This window comes from Rattus norvegicus, chromosome 2 (genome assembly GCF_021556685.1).
Source record: "Rattus norvegicus strain SHRSP/BbbUtx chromosome 2, alternate assembly SHRSP_T2T, whole genome shotgun sequence".
In the NCBI taxonomy this organism is placed as follows: Eukaryota; Metazoa; Chordata; class Mammalia; order Rodentia; family Muridae; genus Rattus; species Rattus norvegicus.
This window is the reverse complement of record NC_141535.1, coordinates 195,480,132-195,497,445: the sequence shown is the minus strand read 5'-3', so window position 1 is coordinate 195,497,445 and position 17,314 is coordinate 195,480,132. Positions and strand designations below refer to the sequence as shown.

The window sequence follows — 17,314 nt, the reverse complement described above, 5'->3', positions numbered from 1 at the left end:
GTTTTTTTGTTTGTTTGTTTGTTTGTTTGTTTGTTCGTTTTTTTGTTTTTTTGTTTTGGTTTGGTTTTTTTTGTTTTTTGTTTTTTGTTTTTTGTTTTCTACAAAACAGGCCTGGAAGGTATGCATATGGGTGATGATATCAGCATAGTACTCTTATTCACAACCTGAAACAATCTGCCCAGGAAAACAGCCATTGATCTATAACACACAGTATGCCAGCCAGCAGTCAGTGGGATTTTTAGAGAGTCGAGCTATTATCTCTAGCAATGATCTTCAGAAGGCAAACAAGGACCCCTCTTCACAATTCTCCTCAAGTTACCAGGGTTGTCTAATAAGTGGTAGCTTCCTCAATTTTTGTTCTCACTGCAGCTTAGGACCAATCATGTGTTCCCTGTTCTGTAGCATCCAAAATGGCCCAGTGCTGTACCCTCCCACAAGGACACAGCTCAAGCCTTTTCTTGTTCTCTCTTTTGTTTCAAAAAACCTAAAGGGCTGACATAGCTCCAATATGTAGGGCCTCTTCATCATCAAATTGAAAATCAGCTCTGTGTGTACTGAAGAATCACCTATAAAGTCAATTAACCCACTGCTGGACAAACCCTTTAGTAACAATAGACTTAGCACTTTGGCCAATCAAATACACTCTTTGTTGGGCTTCCGCAAAGCCTCTTGTTAAAAGCCTCTCCACATCTCTCCCCTGTAGTACAGAGCCATTTGCAGTCTACAGTCACCCTGTTCATGATTCTTCCAATATTCAAGACAAACTCATTAACATTTCAGTGTATTTTGCTTATTCATTCTTTTATGAGAGGGGTGGGGACTCTTATACAGTCTGGTCTCTCACTCTCCTGCCTCAGTCCACTGAGTACCTTTATTACAAATGTGCATTGCTACACCTAAGTTTCTCTTAAACGATAAGGCTTCCCTACTCTTCTGCTTGCCTGAATCTGGGCCAAGTGCTACAGCAAATTCAGAGTAAAATAGGTGTGGAAGCTCATTCCTATAATCCCACTACTAAGGAGGCTGAGGCAGGAGGACTACTATGAGTTCTCATGAGTTTTAATGATAGTGTAGGTTACATAGTGAATTCTCTCTCTCTCTCTCTCTCTCTCTCTCTCTCTCTCTCTCTCCTCTCTCTCTCTCTCTCTCTCACACACACACACACACACACACTCACACACACACACACACACACACACACAAATGTAATAAAAATGGAAGAAGAGTAAAAGCTTTTTGCTTACTCTTGGTAAGCTAGTGTCCATTTCCACTTGATTTATATTTTTAAAAAGCAAAGTAATAAGCCCACGTGTTTGGCATGTACATTTGTTCAGTGTCTTCATAGGAAGAGGCGGAAACCACCCCTATGATGTGTGTCTCTGTACCTTTTCTTTTTAGAGAACGCCACCCCCCCACACACTTAGCTTTCCTTTTGGGATGAAAACTTGCTGGCCAGAGGCCACCTGAAAGCAGAGTGGGTCTACTCTGTAGCCAGAGACTTTTGGCTTGACTTTGCTAAATACTCTGTGCTAAAAGAATATTTTTCACACCTCAGGTTTCAGCTTCTTCTGAGTCCTAGGGTTTGGCTTCTTCCAAGCTGACAGAGCTCTTTATCTCAGGAGATTCTCACTTGGCAGATGAAACCACCCAGGTCCCAGCAAGCCACCAGTGACAGTCAGAGGGGCAAAAGGAAAAAAAAAAAGCAAAAGTACTTCTCAGAACCTCATAGCCATGGTCAAATAATACTTGCAAGCCTGGTCCTGATTGTCCTCCTCACTAGAGAGAAGTGATCACATCGAATCAAGTCTCTCAAAAAGGGGGGGGGGGGACTGAGTGCTGATACAATAATGGGGCTAGAAGTTAAAACTCAAGAGGTGCCGTGTGAAGAGTACCAGGAAACCCAGACTCTGCAGCACTTCCCCCTTACTCTCTGGCCAACTTGAGCAGAGGTTGTGACACCCAGAGCAACCCCAGGGCCTCTTCCTGAAGTGCACTTGGACTAAATCAGAGACTCAGTAAGGGGAAGCCCTGAGTTCTTGATTCTTCTGGGGTGACAGAATGAGAAAGAAGGGACCTCTGCTGAAATGATGACAAGAGGAATTAGAAGACTGGGTTCTGGCCTAGGACGAGCCCTCAGACAAACTTCAGGAATAGCTGGTTCCACTTTCAGGTCCCCATTTCTCTTTGCTTACTTGGAGGCATTGTCTTGAGGTTACAGTCAAGTCAATATGTTATCTCAGAAGTGAGACTCCCTGGGTAGCTTCAGACTGAGATAGGCAAAACAAGGGTGAGTGCTGAAGGGCTCCAGTGCTGTGACTGAGCCTCAAGTGCACTGTGATCACCCATCTTCCTTCTTTCTCCCCCGCCCATCCTCTCCCACCAAGGTCTCATTATGTATCCCTGGCGGGCCTAGTCCTCACTACATAGACAGCGTTGGCCGTGGACTCACAGAGTTCTCTGTCTCCCCAGTATTGGGATTAAAGGTATGTCCGTCATGCTTGGCCAGTGATCAACTTTTGTTTTCCAGACCACAGAGACAATGTGGCCAGGTGCCTCACCCTCACACCATCGTGCCTTACCCACGGTGACTTCACACCTTCACACTGAGATAAAAATAATTGTAGTACCCAGTTCACAGAATTTCAGAGCCAAGGGGGCACTTAAAATCTCAGTGGCTGGAAAAGGATTGCCAGGGCTAGGGAGAGAGTCTAATCCTTGCCAGCCTAGACTAACTGTGGAAGGTTGGTTAAGAGAATCTGTTTCAAAGTCAACAAGGAGGGCAGTGCCCACCTTGGTGGGAGAAGGGATATCTGAGTTTGTCTTCTAGCCTCCGCCTGCATGTGCTCTTTCTCACACAGAAACATGCACACACACACAAACCCAGAAAATGATAGTGACCTTTCGCCTTATATTCCGTAACAGAATTTTAACTCAAAGATCACTTTTACTAAATGTCCTGGACTCCTCATCTGGGTTCACAAAGTAACTAGGAGCCCAGCAAAAGCCTGCACATCCATCCCTGCCTTCATTTTCCATCTGTATCCTTTGGGCAATCTATTTACCTGCATAAGGGCATGTGAGCTACTCAAGGAGTATGTGGTGGTTTGGATTAGAAATACCCCCCACTCCCCACCCCTGCTGGTCCTCAGTTGTGGCACTGTTTTGGGTATTGTTTGAACATTGAGCAGATGCAGCTTTGCTGAAGGAGGTGCAACACTGAGCGAGGTTAAAGCTTTGGTGCTGCTTTCAGTTCTCTCTGCTTCCAGCTCAGGCCGCCATGCCTGCCCCTTGACACCATGCCCACTCCCTACCATCATGGCCCTCTTATCCCTCTGGAACAAGAAGCCCAAATAAATTCGTTCTTCTACAAGTTGTCTTGGTCATGATATTTTTTAACAGCAACAGAAAAATAACAAATACAGAGTATTTGTTAAAATACTTGTGATACCTAACTTATTTCATTCCTCCACCTCGGCTGAAGCCACAAATGTGTGTGTGTCTTGGTGTCAGCTTTCTCAGATGTCCTGTTCCAGACATTCAAAGCACACCTAAAGATCTCCAGCTGGAGCCAGCTGGTGGCATTGCCTGCCTTCAATCCCAGCACTTGGGAGGCAGAGGCGGGCCATTTGAGACCAGCCTGGTCTACATAGCAAGTTCCAGGACAGCCAGGACTACACAGAGGAAATCCTATCTTAAAAAACAAAACAACAACAACAACAACAACAAAACCAAGTAAATGTCCAGTTGTCCTTAGCCTGCAGTTGCCTTGGATTTCAAGGACATCAGAACTTTGCATAACAGTCCACCCCTCCCTCTAAGAGAGGACATCTACGGTGGTGAGGCTGTCCCCTTGGAACAGGAGTGGTTGCATTCCAGAAGCAAGCAGAAGGAATGCCAAGAGCAGTCAACTGTGCCTGCAAACCCCATGCAATCCCAGCAGAGAGCTACACGTCAGTTGGGCGCCATCTTTTATTTGCTCAAATGCACCCACACAGGTGAATTTAGCCCTCTTTAAATTCAATTCACTCCCTGTGTTCCCAACATCCTAGGGATCCTTCAACGCAGGTTCTGTACATCCAGCCCCACTAGAGTCTTCTTTGGTGAGAGGAGACTCCCTCAACGTTCACTCCATTACTTCTTGTGTCTGGGAAGGAAGGGCGAAGTCTGTGGTAACCAGGAATGCATTGCCTTCATGTCAGACCTCCACAGAATTGAATGAGAGAAGCTCAAGAAAATAAATGAAGCGGGAGGGAGGAGTGGAGGGAAGGCTGGAGGGAGGAGTGGAGGGAGGAGCGGAGGGAGGAGGGAAGGGAGCTCTGTGGCAACCAGCCCGATGATCCCACTGCAGTGGAAGTAAGCAAGAATGGCTGTTAAGTCCTTATAGTGTTTACCGATGCGAACTGTGAAGGTAAATGAGCTGGCTCTTTATCTGTCATGGTAACTACTCAGTAGTCTGTTCAAGGTTTGAGTCCAAAGAATCCGAGGTCTGACAGAGCCTGCAAGCTCTGAGGATCACAAAGTAGGTTTCTTTGAACTTTTTTATTTTGCAGGCGTAGACAATAGGGTTCATCATGGAGTTCGCATGGGACAACAGGATGCCCAGGCACATTGCAATCTCTGGTATCTTCACATTAAAGTAGGAAACAAAATTGATGATGGACAAAGGCAGCCAGCACAAGGCAAACAAGAAGAGAACCAGAAACAGGGACTTAGCGGTCTTGAACTCCCGACCGTAAAATGCACGCGTCTCTCTGAAGCCAGTCAGATTTTGACTGAGTTTGTTTCGGATGATGTAGAAGATGTCCAGATAGATGATGCACATGACAACCAGGGGGATGAGGATCCAGGTGATGAAGCTGAAGAAGACCATGTAATCCAAGCCGACCACGGAACGGAAGTGGCATGAGAGGGTGGAGCTGTTTTGAGAGAGCTCTAAGGTCACTTTTCTATTCCAGCCAAACATGGGGGTCAGTCCCACCAGAAAGGACACTAGCCAGCAGAGGCCCAGGAATAGCCATATTCTTCTTTGAGTGGTAACCGTTCTATATCTGTTTGAATGGGGGGAGGAAAACGGTAAGTTCACAACAAGAAATGACAACCTGGGAGAAAACGAGAAAGACAGAGTAAGCTCTCCCAATTTCCCTGATCTGCTGAGGTAAAACACTCATGGTGTAATGTCACTCTGACTAAATCCCACTAGATATAAAAACAAAACGAGACTAGAATGATCAGAGGAAAATCCAGAAACTCCTCTGGAGCACTTTTAAAACACAAAAACTGAGAATTATCATCAGTGTCCGAGAATCAGGCTGCCTACCTGCCTCCACTCAACCATGGCTCCAAGAAGTGGTTTTTTTGTTTTGTTTTGTTTTGTTTTTTTAGATTTATGTATTTTATGCATATGAATGTTTTGTTTACAGGTATGTCTGTATACCGTGTGTGTGCCTGGTGCCCAGGGAGGTCAGAAGAAAACACTGGCTCTCCTGGAACTAGAGTGATGGGCAGGATGGGGGCTGGGTGCTAGGACTGGAACCTGAGTCCTCTGCAAGAATAATAAACACTTTTATCTGCTGAGCCACCTCTCCAGCCTTTCCCTCTCCTGTGGTGTAAGCGTTACCCTAAGTCCTGGGAGCCCCAAGCTGATGAGAATCTCCTCTAAGCCTGCTGGAGTGCTGTGCTCTGGGTTGTTGGGGGGGGGGAGGGGGCTGGCTATTGTACCGGAGCTCACAAGCTGCACTGCACCCCTACACTTCTCTCTACCCGTACCTGCCCCATCTCCACCTGGGCATCTATTCTGGTGTTTCAGTTTAACCAGAGTTTTGTTAAGTTTATGTTGAAGTGTTTCAGAGCCCTTAATAGTTCATCCTGGGGAATCATCATTTCTGCTTAAACAATCCTTCCTAAATAGCCCAAAACAGACTACAAAAGGATGAACCTAAGACTTATCTCAACTGACCCTCAGAGCTCGCTAGAGCTGTTTCCTGACAGCTGTTTTATTGATGGCAGTGGCAGAGCTATCGTTTACCAAACACGGGCTCTAGACAGGGTTTTTCTGAGGACTTTACATTTATTGGCTTTATTTACTTAACCTTATAATGGTGAAATTATTATCTTCACTTTATAGATCTTAAAGCATGTAAAACAGCATTAGGTTGTGTACAGAGGGCTGGGAGTGTAGTGCTACAATTGAATGGAGGTGAGCCTGGTTCAGATGCTCAGAGCCACCTAGTGAGGTGGAGACTGAAGCCCAGAAATAGTGGAGAGGAACCCAGACTTGTGTTCATCCATAGCTCCTTTGCAGTTAATATGCTACCAGAAGAAAGCAGGGAATGTGATTTGTCATTGGACCTCTTTGCAGGGTCACAGAAAGTGATACTACCATGTTGTAAACGAGAACATCTTTATCTCAGGAAGGTTTTACTTTTCATTAAAAGAAAAATATACATGCTAGGAGTCCTTTTTCCACATTAGGACAGTCTCAGACAGAAGCGACATTACAATCTAACCTACGTCTGTGAAGCCACTCGTCCATCTGCTGATCTCCTCTTATGCCTGTCTTCTACTTCTAAAACAAGATACCCTATTGAATAGGTCGCTGTCCCTTTGAAAACTTGAGATCAGATTTTTTTATATATAAACTAAAAGATATATCACGTTTTTATCATCTTTTCCTACCACAGCCAGAAAGCAGACGCCCATGTTCAATGGAGAAGGGCTTGGAGCACCCCTGTTTCCTATTCCCGTGTCTCAGCTCCTCATGTCCAAGGTCTTCACACACCATGTAGTGCAAAGGTACTCACTGCCCTTTTGAAATGTCAAGGGCCAGTTTTTGGCTCGTGTCCATGGAAAGGGTCTGGGAACCAAACTTAGTAGCTCTAGTCTCCAGCATTCTAACTACTGTCCCACCACTTCTCCCACACGGTTACCTGACTGTCAGCTTGACTCGCAGGTATCGGTCTACAGCAATGGCCAGCAAGGACATGATGGAAGCGTGGGTGAAGACCAGAAGCACACAGGACATGAAAAGGCAGGCATAGAAGTGCATCTGGACCTCCAGGCTGACGGCAATGGCCAAGGGTATGACCAGCACCCCAACAGCAATGTCAGCCAGTGCTAGGGAGACGATGAAATAGAAGGTGGTGGTCCTCAGAGTGGGGTTCAGCTTGACCACCCAGATGACCAGCATGTTGCCCACTACAGCACAGAGACCAATGGCAGCCTCCATGGTGATGTAGGTGATTTGCAACCACAAGGCACTCGTCGTGGTATTGTTGGCTTTCATGCTGTCTCAGAGAAGCTTCAGCTGGAAACTTCTGTTGCTTCTTCAGCAGGATGTGTATGGGCCAGTGGACCTAGCTCTTGACAGACATCTGCCCAGAAGTTAGAAGGTAGCAACAGTCCGGAGAATTCATGACTTGCTTATTCCTTCTGGTGTGATGCTCTTTTAGAGACTTTTCTCAGAAAAGGTCCTTGACAGGATCGTAGACCTCAGCCACTTAGCCCTGCCCTCCTGATAACCTGGAGGACACAGTTCTATGCAGCCAAATCCAAGAGTGCTGCTGTTCTTACTTCCCTGGGCAGACAGAGACAGGGCTTCTGCTGTCCCTGGGCCCCAGAGAGCTTTCAAGCTCCATCAAGATAAGCACCCCTCTTTACAGTGTTTCAAGAAGTGAGATAGTCCAAGAGGAAGTACAGGGCCAGGAACCCTTAGAAGAAGAAGAAAAAAAAAAAAAAACCAGATGGACAGAGCATAGGAGGCTGCCCTGAGTCACATGGAGGCTGCTCAAAGAGGAGATTAGAGCCAGGGTCCGTTAGTGAAAGCAAACAGTCTCAGCTACATGGACGGCTAAGGCAGGGGGGTTACAGGTTCTGTCTTGGTTACAGAGTTGAGGCCATCTTAAGTAACTTAACAGTATCTTTAAAACACACACACACACACACACACACACACACACACACACACACACACACACACAAAACAAAACCTCAAGTCAGGGAAGTCAGGGTGTGGGAAGCCAAAGATATATCTCAGTGGTAGAATGATTGATTGGCTGGCATGCATACATCAGACTCTGAGTACTGCATCCACTACAGATATCCACTACAGATAATACACCACACGCACACACACACAGAGGCATGCACACATGCACGCAGGCATGCAAGTGTCCATGCATGTCGGGGATCATTCAGGAATCAGATAAGCTGTGGGTAGGACTGAATAGAAGAGATGGAAACACTATGTAATATTTCCACCCTCTGCCTGCTTAGCACAAAGATTTTGTGATAGAGAAAGAAAATTGTGGTGCATGCCTTTAGTCCCAGGACTGGGGAGACAGAGGCAGGCAGATCTTTGTGAGTTTAAGGGCGCCCAGATCTACTTAAAAATTTCAAGTCAATCAAGGACAAACTCAAAACAATTTTTACACACATATATGTTTGTATATATGTGTTGATGTGTATGGTGTCCATGTGTATGCACATTTGTGTACAGGTGCCAATAGGGATCAGAAAAGGACATCAAGTCCCCCTCTGCAAGAACAGCAGGTACACTTAACCACTGAGCAATCTCTCCAGCCCTGGTGTTTAAGTCAGTGTTTTGTTTTGTTTTGTTTATTTGTTGTTTTATGTTCCATCAGCCTCCTCTTACTTCTGCTGTGATTGCCTTCTCTCTCTCTTCCTCAGAGGGGAAGTTACAGAGAACAATTTCTACCAAGAGGCAAGAGTCTTCCTTACCAAAAAACAATCAGAATCTTGCTGGGTTTCTATAAAAAAATCTCCATCATTTTCCACAGAGTGGCAGGACAGGAGCTCAAGCTTTCTTCTCTATTTAAAGCTTGTTGGTCAGGCAATGGGCAGCTTCTGCATTAACAACAACAGAAACATGATGACAGTCCATGCTTTGTTACATGGAAAAGATAGGCGGACAGACTGAAGAGATGGCTCAGCTATTCAGAACAGTATATGTTCTTCCAGAGGAACATAGCCACCACCCCTTCTCACCCAGCAACATTACTCCCAGAGTTCTCTGCAATGCCTTGGGAGTTTCTTTTCTTCCAAGGAGAAAAAGTCGTTTTGTGTCTTCTGAATAAAGCACCAGTGCTCAAAGGCAAGTTTGAAGGGTGGGAGAGAGGTTTCCACAGTCCCTCACTAGCTTGCCTCATGACTGTGCCAAGGATCTATTCAATGAGGATTGAAATCCAAAAGATCCAGGAAGGCAGAGAGGCCAGGATAGACAGCCACCTTACAATCCTGTTTCCTCATTCTTACCCACGGACCCATTCTCTCACATCTTCTGTTACAAGGTCCTGGCTTCTGATAATAACTTTCATTATAATTCCCAGGTTAGTGGGGTTTGAGCCTGTACAGGCTCCTGCCATCTGCTTCTTTCTCAGAAGCCATATGCCCACAGCTCCCAGCAATTCATGGCTCGGTAATTCCCTTTCACTTCCTCTCCTGTGCACACTCACTTGGTCTAGCTGGAGGAGCTTGGCCCACTTAGAAAAATAAAAGTCTCCCTTTGAGACAGTTTTCTAACAAGATCTTGAAGAAAACTTCCTACACCACCTGTGATGATTTGTATATGCTTGGCCCAGGGAGTGGCACTTTTAGAAGGTGTGGCCCTGTTGGAATAGGTGTGGCCTTGTTAGAGTAGTGTGTCACTGTGGGTGTGGGATTTAAGACCCTCATCCTAACTCACTGGAAGTCAGTATTCTGCTAGCAGCCTTCAGATGAAGATGTAGAACTCTCAGCTCCTCCTACACCATGCCTGCCTGGATGATACTGGACTGAACCTCTGAACATGTAAGTCAGCCCCAATTAAATGTTGCCCTTTATGAGACTTTCCTTGGTCATGGTGTCTGTTCACAGCAGTAAAACCCTAAGACAAAAGTTGATACCAGGGACTGGGGTATTGCTGTGATAGGCCTGACCATACTTTGTAAGAATGTGGATTTGGGGACTTTGATTTGGAAAGCACTGGAATGATTTAAATGGGACTTACTGGGCTATCCTAGTAAGAAAATGAAAGATTTTGTTACTGAGAGTGACTTGAATTGTGAGGACCTGGCCCAAGAGGTTTCAGTGGAGAACTTCAATATGTGTCCTATAGACTCTTTTGTGGTATTTTGGTGAAGAGTGTGGCTATTTTCTTGCCCTTATCTGAAGAGTCTGCCTGAGGCTAAGGTGAAGAGACTCAGATTTATTGCATTGACAAAGGAAGTCTCATTGACAAAGGAACACCCATCATAGACTTTGTTCTCTGGTTAAGTCTCATGAAGAGCATTTTAAACAAGCATAGCAAGCTGAGAAAGGAAAAATGTAAAATATATGGTTTGAGAATTAAAGGGGCACCAGGAAGTGAAATGGAGCTGAACCCTGTCATCAAGGATATTAAATTGAATTCCTTGAGGCAAGATCCCATCCAGCTAAATTTAGGCCCAGACATGGTAGTACAAACCTTTAATCCCAAGAGACAAAGCCAAACAGATCTCTGAGTGCAAAGCCAGTCTAGAACAAATCAGGTTCTAGCAAAAAAAAAAAAAAAGTGTAAATCCAGGCAGTGTGGTATAGGCATTTAACCCCCGAATTACAGAAGACAGAGCTATGCACATCTCTGAGTTCAAGGTCAATCTACAGAGAAGTTCTAGAGCAGCCAAGCTTAGGCAGAGAGAGAGAGTTGGAAAACAAAGCTGGTAATAGAATAAAGGGTGGGGGGCATGGTCCAACCCCAGCAAGCAGCAGGACACACAGCTTCAGACATATGGCTCTGACTTTAGAGTGAACTATAGAAGGGACCTCTGGGACAATTGATGCTGGTTAGCTAGAGCTAAGAAATTAATGGTGATTAAGAAGAGACTAGCATCACTGAGGTGCATATTCGGAAATGTTTTCTGAGAGCACAAAGAGGCTGTGTTCCAGAGATAGCCAAGGTTGTAGCTTGTGCTGCAGCTGGACTTAATATGGTGTAAGAGTCACTCAGGTGGTACTGGTTTTTAAGGCATGGAGGGGTCATGAAGAGCAGATGAGGCTTGGCACTGTGAGAGGCCATGGAAGGCCATTGGTGAAGGTGCAGCCTTAGTTGCAGTTGATGGCCCAGGACTGAAGAGGTCATGCAAAGGAGTTGAGACTTGGCAAGAGAGCCTGTGAGAGGCTACTGGTGAAGCCTAGTGGCAGTGGAAGACCCCAGAGTATTGGAGATGCCGGTACCATGGGATGATCACCAAAAACAGCAGCGGCAGTGTGTCACGTGTGGATCCCAGACATCGAAACAAAAAGCTAAAACATTGAAGTTGCCTTGGAGACCCCAAGATGTTGGACATGCCACAGCCGTGGGCTATTTGCTGAGGAAAGCTGCTAACAGGGAGTGGAACCAGCCCAGGAGAAAGAAGTTTGTTGCAACCAAAGGAGTTGGAGATATGAAGGCCACTTTGACATCAGCCATGGAGATGCAGAGTTTGGAGTTTGCTGGTCTTGCCCTGGGGATTACAGTTAAGTGATTGGATGAATCTCAGAAGAGACCTTGAACTTTGGATTTTTAACATTGTGGAGACTGCTATAGACTATGGGGACCTTTGAAGTTGGACTAAATGTATTTTGCATTATTCTATGTTTAGGTATGACCACCATAGACTCATATGTTTGGACAAGCCTATGGGGGGCCAGGGAGGAGAATGTGATGGTTTGTATATACTCGGCCCAGGGAGTGGCACTGTTAGAAGGTGTGCCCCTGTTGGAGTGGGTGTGTCACTGTGGGTGTGGGCTTTAAGACCCTCATCCTAACTCCCTGGAATCCAGTATTTTGCTAGCAGCCTCCAGACGAAGATGTAGAACTCTCAGCTCCTCCTGTACCATGCCTGCCTGGATGCTGCCATGTTCCTGCCTTGATGATACTGGACTGAACCTGTAAGCCAGACCCAATTAAAACCCTAACTAAGACATCACCTCTCCCTCCTGTGGGTCCACCAAGAGACCCTAACAGCCTCCTACCCAGACCCTATAAACCTGCAGTTCCCTGAGAGCAAACCAGAACTTTTCACCTTTACTCCACGATGCCTGGCAGACAGCGGTACACTATTGCTCGATGGATGACTAGATATGCTTCTTATAACAAGCCAGGTGACAGAAACCTGGCACTGGGTACACAGTGACAGAAACCCCTCAACTAGGACCTATTAGGTACTCTTCAGGACACCAGAGTGTCCTGGAGTTTTATAATAACATCTTATTATCTGTGGTCTTGTCTAGTGTCTTCTGAGTGGAATGACAGTGCTTGCTAATGGTAAGCAGAGTCCCTCGAGGTTGAATCAATTGGCCGAGATAGCAGGTTAGGAAGCGATAAGCTGACACTCAAACCGTAAGGCTGGCTTTGGAGCCCTCAGAAACGACCAACCACAATATGAAGCCCTCACAGGTACAAGCAGCCCCTCTGCTTGATGTCGCTATCTGACCACTAGTAGGAAGAAAATAATACTATAAGATGTGATGATTAGGCCGCCAAGACTGTGAGACTAAAGCATACATATGAAATAGATTCAGTGCCTGTTCTGAAATTGGAAGAGATAATAAGACCAGAGAAAGGGCCCCATAAGCAGGCCACTTGTGGCACACTGGATCTCACAGAAGACTCAGGGTGGGGAAGAGAAAAGGTCTACTTAAGAATGTTTTTAATTGTGAATTGAAGATAAGTGAACCATAGCTTGGGTTTCCCTGTCATTTTTTTTCCATTTGAAAGGAAGACCATTTTCAGTTCTACTGAGAGAGCTGATTTCCAAGGGAGACAAGGATGGGCTCTGAGGAGTTTGCAGTCTGACAAAGTGACCCCAGTCCAGGAAAAGACCTCCCAAGCTCAGGCCTGGAGCACCCCAGCATAGTTCAGCCACTGGCTGCATAACATCTTGAAAAAGCTGACCAGAGAGAGGACACACACTAGCTCCTTTGTAGCTTCTCAGAAAAGCCTAGAAAACCTCAACTGCCAGTCTTCGACAGCGAAGTGTATGAGCGGGAGACCGGGAATGCAGCTCCAGATCCCAGAACTGCACAAGCCGCAGCCAAGATAGGATGCTAGGCAGCTGGGCGGTGCAGCCTGCCGCTCAGAGCTGCCACGATGCTGTGGGCATACTTGCATAGAACCACGTCTACTCACTTCCTCTTGACAGCATTACCACTTCCCCCAAAGCCTTACGCTTTTACAGACCTTTCTATATGCCAGTCAACAACATGACCTTAGAAGGAACCAGTGCTCAGAGTCACCTTTGAGGGTGTCTTCTCCTTGCCACCTCTTCTACATGCTCCCTTCCCATTCTCTGTCAAACTACAGGTAAGATGCTAAGACTTCAGGCAGTTTCCCATGCTCACAGACCTGGGATCCCAGGGTTTCCTTAGGGCTAGTCTGAGGCCCTTTCGACTTACTGGGCCCAAGACTCTGAACATGCAGAGCTCTCTCAGTATCAGTAAAAATGAAAAGGATGGTAAGACCCAGAAACCCAAGGTCCCTGTAACTCGGGTTACAGGAAATCCTGCTCAGAAAGGGAACTGCTCGTGACTAGGTGCCCAAACCTTAGCTACCACGTCTCAACCACACCCAAGTGAGCCAGGCCTCCAAGCCCAAGAGAAAGTCTAGTGCAGCAGTTCTCAGCCTGTGAGTTGCTCACCACACACATAAGACTGCTGGAAAACCTACATTTTTACATCACGATGTATAATAGTAGCAAAAATTAAAGTGATGAAGTAGCAATGAAAATATGTCACCACAACATTTGTATTGTATTAAAGGGGATTGTATTAAAGGGTCATGTTATTAGGAAGGTTGGAAACCACTGCTCTAGAGGATTCAGCTGTCCCCAGCATTCTTCCAGATTATAGGCTCTCAAAACATGAGTATGTCTTTGAACTAGCTATGTCAGCTTGTGTTTTGAGCAATTGAGGTCTGGCTAAGGTGCTGTGCTCAGACATGGACACCAGATGGCAGCACATTTCCACCGTCCTCTAAAACACAAACTGCCACCAGGGAAAGAAAATGCACTCGGACTTGCATGGGAGGCCAGGAGCTAGGAGGGTAGGTTAAGCTGTCTATGTTCAATCCAGTCTAGTCCCACAGAATATTCTGGTCCTCTTGACTCAAGAAGGCTGGCAAGCAGCATGAACCTCCTAACAAAAAAGTTGTGCTCTTTGCTCCACAAAGCAGGAACAATTACTCTTACCAAACAGAGGAGGAATCGGCTTAAGTCTGTTCTGGTAAAGAGCACGTTCTGCACTGGGAACCAGCCCAATCTGGTCTCCTGACTTAAGGACAGGGCTCTGCTACCATAAGATGTCTGCTGAAAGGAGGTCTCACTAGGTTGTGCATTGTTGGTCCTTCCCCTGTTACCCTCCAATCCCTAACCCATCCTCCTGTGGGGCACAGGACCCTCTGATTACTGTCCTGACCTTTTCAAGAGAGCATCCTTTCAAAGCCCATGACTTATGCAAACTTCTGTGAGCTTCTTCATATCCCAGCCCCCTCAATCCTGCCTCAGGCCTTCAATTACCCATCGTGGTATTTTTCACTCAAGTCTCTGAGGCTCATCCTCTGATTCCACACAGGTCAACTGTGGCTCCTGATGTCACTTTCAGTGACCTTTATGTAAACACCAACTAGACGGTGCTGGAACGAACCTGGGATAGAGCACCGCCAGTCGTAGATGATTATAGTGGGGTTGTGCCTTGGTCTGCTTCTTCTTAACCCACTCTACCCTTAAATGAGTTGGGTACATTCTCCGATATAGCAAGAAACCAGGAACCTCTACTACTTTGATGACATGTCTTCCCCACTTACTCCCTCTATCACGCGTGTGTGAACCCTGCCATGGGTCAGGCTCCGTCCTTGGTGTTTTATACCTGTCACTTACAATCACGTGCCAAACTTAGTCGAAAGTGCAGCTTACTCATTTCACAGACGAGGAAACCAAGGCCTTGTGAGAGGTGACTTTCCACCAGCAAGTGGTGGAACCAGGAACTGAACCCGCATTAGTTACTTCAGAACTACTGCATTAGTTCAGAATAGGCCAAATCAATTATACCAAACCTAAACTACCATTGGGCAGAAACTCTTCAGTATCCGAATGGGTGTGGGTGATCCATGGGTTGGGCCAGCTACTGAAACCAGGGTATTTTTTTTTTGTCAGTTTTCTGGCTTCTGGCTTCTCCCATTAGGCTGCAGGGTAGTGGAGGGCAGCCAGCCGATCCTCCCTCAACCCTCTCCACCCCACACCCCTGCAGCTAGTCCATGGTCAGACAGCATAGGAAACAGCATCACTTACTGCAGTAGGGTTCTCCCCAACAACTTTGTTTCCCTTCGCTTTTCATTAAAGCTATTCTCATACAGACTCTCTCAGCATCTCCTCATGATTCAAGATGCTATATTGTTATTGCTTATACAGAAGTTTAAGAGGTCAATTTCCCTGAGGAGTCTACTTCTGGGAAGGATATTGCTTTTCTAAATACCTCTCCTGCTCTGTTCATCAGCTCAGTAGTATAAGTTGCTTCTGCAGGGGGCAGCCAAGAGACTCAGAGTGGGTCAGCCCAAGCCAGGCTTGTCTCGGCAACCATGGTTCACTTAAAAAAAGACTTTCTAGAAAAGCTACATGCACCATCTCAACTTCAGGCTCCTAATGTCCTTGTAAACTTATTTATTTTTTTTAAGTATGAGCGGCCAGAAGTCATCATCAGAACACTTGCAGCTGGAGTTACAAGGCATTCAGAACCACCTGGTGTGAGGGCTGGTGACTGAACTCGGGTCCTCTGAAAGAGCGGTGTCTTAAGGTTTCGATTGCGGGGGAAGAGACACCATGACCACGGCAACTCTTATAAGGAAAACATTTAATTGGGCTGGTTTACAGTTCAGTGGTTTTATCCATCATGGTGGGAAGCATGGCAGTATGCAGGCAGACATGGTGCTGGAATAGTAGCTGAAAGTTCTACATCTGGATCAGCAGGCAGCAGGAAGAGACCGTGAGTCACCGGGCCTGGCTTGAGCTTCTGAGACCTCAACTCCCCCCCCCCCCATCCCCAATGACACATTTCCTCCAACAAAGCCACACCCACTCCAACAATGCCACACTTCCTAATAGTGCCACTCCCCTGTGAGCCTAAGGGGGCCATTTTTATTCAAACCATCCCAAGTGGCAATTGCTTTTAACCACTGAGTCAAACCTCCAGCCCTGGCTCTGGTATCTTAATTGTTATGCTCTGTTCTTTTTCTGTTCTTTTTTTTTTTTTTTTTTTTTTTTTTTTTTTTTTTACGAGCACATGCTTTTGGGAAGAATGCAAGTCACAAATAAAGAGTACATAGAACGGGGTTGGGGATTTAGCTCAGTGGTAGAGCGCTTGCCTAGCAAGTGCAAGGCCCTGGGTTCGGTCCCCAGCTCCAGAAAAAAAAAAAAAAAAAAGAGTACATAGAACGGACATTGTTGTTGTTATTTCCTATGCACCATAGGAATCTGTGTAATTGTAAAAATAAAATATCCAGCCAGATACAGTACACATGCCTGTAATCCCAGAAGTTGGGAGGCTGGGACAGCTTGATCTCTGTGAATTCAAAGCCAGAGTGGACTGCCAAGGTTACAAAGTGAATCAAAACGTCACAAAGCTCTGTCATTTTAAGTGAGTGTCTTGGAGAGGACTCAATACAGAACTTGGGGTACTGATGCCCAGAAGTATCCGGGATGTTGCCATGGCCCTCACTGGCAGAACTCACTCGTTATTGTATGTACAGCCCTGTTCTCATTTTCCTGATTCTTCTGTAAGACCAGAACTGCTCTTGGCAGTTAGTGGCTTCACCTGGCCTGTTGCTAATCACTTTCCTTGTCACAAATCAATGTTCACCGTGAGATTTTAGGGCACACGTGTATTAGAAGCAGAACTGAACATGAGAGGAGGCTGGTGCCCAAAGTGGTTGGTTCAAGCTCAAAACTGGAATGTAATCAGGTTTCCTGGCATTGAGCTTCTTTCTCATTCTGGTGCCCACCTCATTGAACCCTCAGGTGGACACCCTAGGACCACCCACTCAAACAGTGACTCACGCATGTGTGCTTTGTGGCCAGTCTCCCTGTCCCGTCCATCCAGGCTTATGTACCCACCAGTCGCATCACCTCCTATTGGCAGCACCTTCAAGCCTGTGCCAGAATCCTCAGACTCAGTGCCTGCCGAGAGCCAGTCCCACTCCACTGCACAGTCCAGTCCGTGTGCACGCTTTGCTTTCTGCCTCTGGGTGTCAGGCCTGTCCCACTGTATTTATGCCCTGAGGCCCAGCCCGAGAAGAAATCAATATGGGCTG

General features: G+C 46.2%; 2 protein-coding genes across 16 annotated transcripts in view; both read right to left on the bottom strand.

Annotated features, from left to right (window-relative positions):
• Positions 1-17,314, bottom strand: part of Tmigd3 (transmembrane and immunoglobulin domain containing 3) — a 76,288-nt gene that overhangs the window by 18,764 nt on the left and 40,210 nt on the right. For 2 of the 12 annotated variants that reach the window (XM_087613539.1, XM_087613551.1), the window contains exon 2: positions 1,551-1,629. The exons of 8 other annotated variants lie outside the window; for them this stretch is intronic. The gene's annotated coding sequence lies outside the window, so the exon portion shown is untranslated. Of the gene's footprint in view, positions 1-1,550; positions 1,632-8,736; positions 8,863-17,314 lie in introns of those variants that run through there. 2 more of the 12 variants (XM_087613522.1, XM_087613555.1) reach the window with 2 other exon arrangements.
• Positions 3,955-17,245, bottom strand: Adora3 (adenosine A3 receptor). Of its 4 annotated transcripts, XM_087613755.1 has the most exons (6): positions 17,118-17,245; positions 11,209-11,477; positions 10,460-10,526; positions 8,737-8,862; positions 6,927-7,706; positions 3,955-5,048 (listed from the first exon to the last, which is right to left on the bottom strand). In XM_087613755.1, exons 5-6 carry the CDS (start codon positions 7,280-7,282, stop codon positions 4,442-4,444), a joined length of 963 nt encoding a protein of 320 aa, XP_087469881.1. In that variant the 5' UTR covers positions 7,283-7,706; positions 8,737-8,862; positions 10,460-10,526; positions 11,209-11,477; positions 17,118-17,245; the 3' UTR covers positions 3,955-4,441.

What these genes read in the sequence shown, in the direction of transcription:
- Adora3 (XM_087613755.1), bottom strand. Translation starts at nt 7,282, where the DNA reads ATGAAAGCCAACAATACCACGACGAGTGCCTTGTGGTTGCAAATCACC. An exon ending in CGAGTCAAGCTGACAGTCAG is followed by an intron (nt 5,049 to 6,926) that starts GTAACCGTGTGG and finishes CCATTCAAACAG; the next exon opens with ATATAGAACGGTTACCACTC.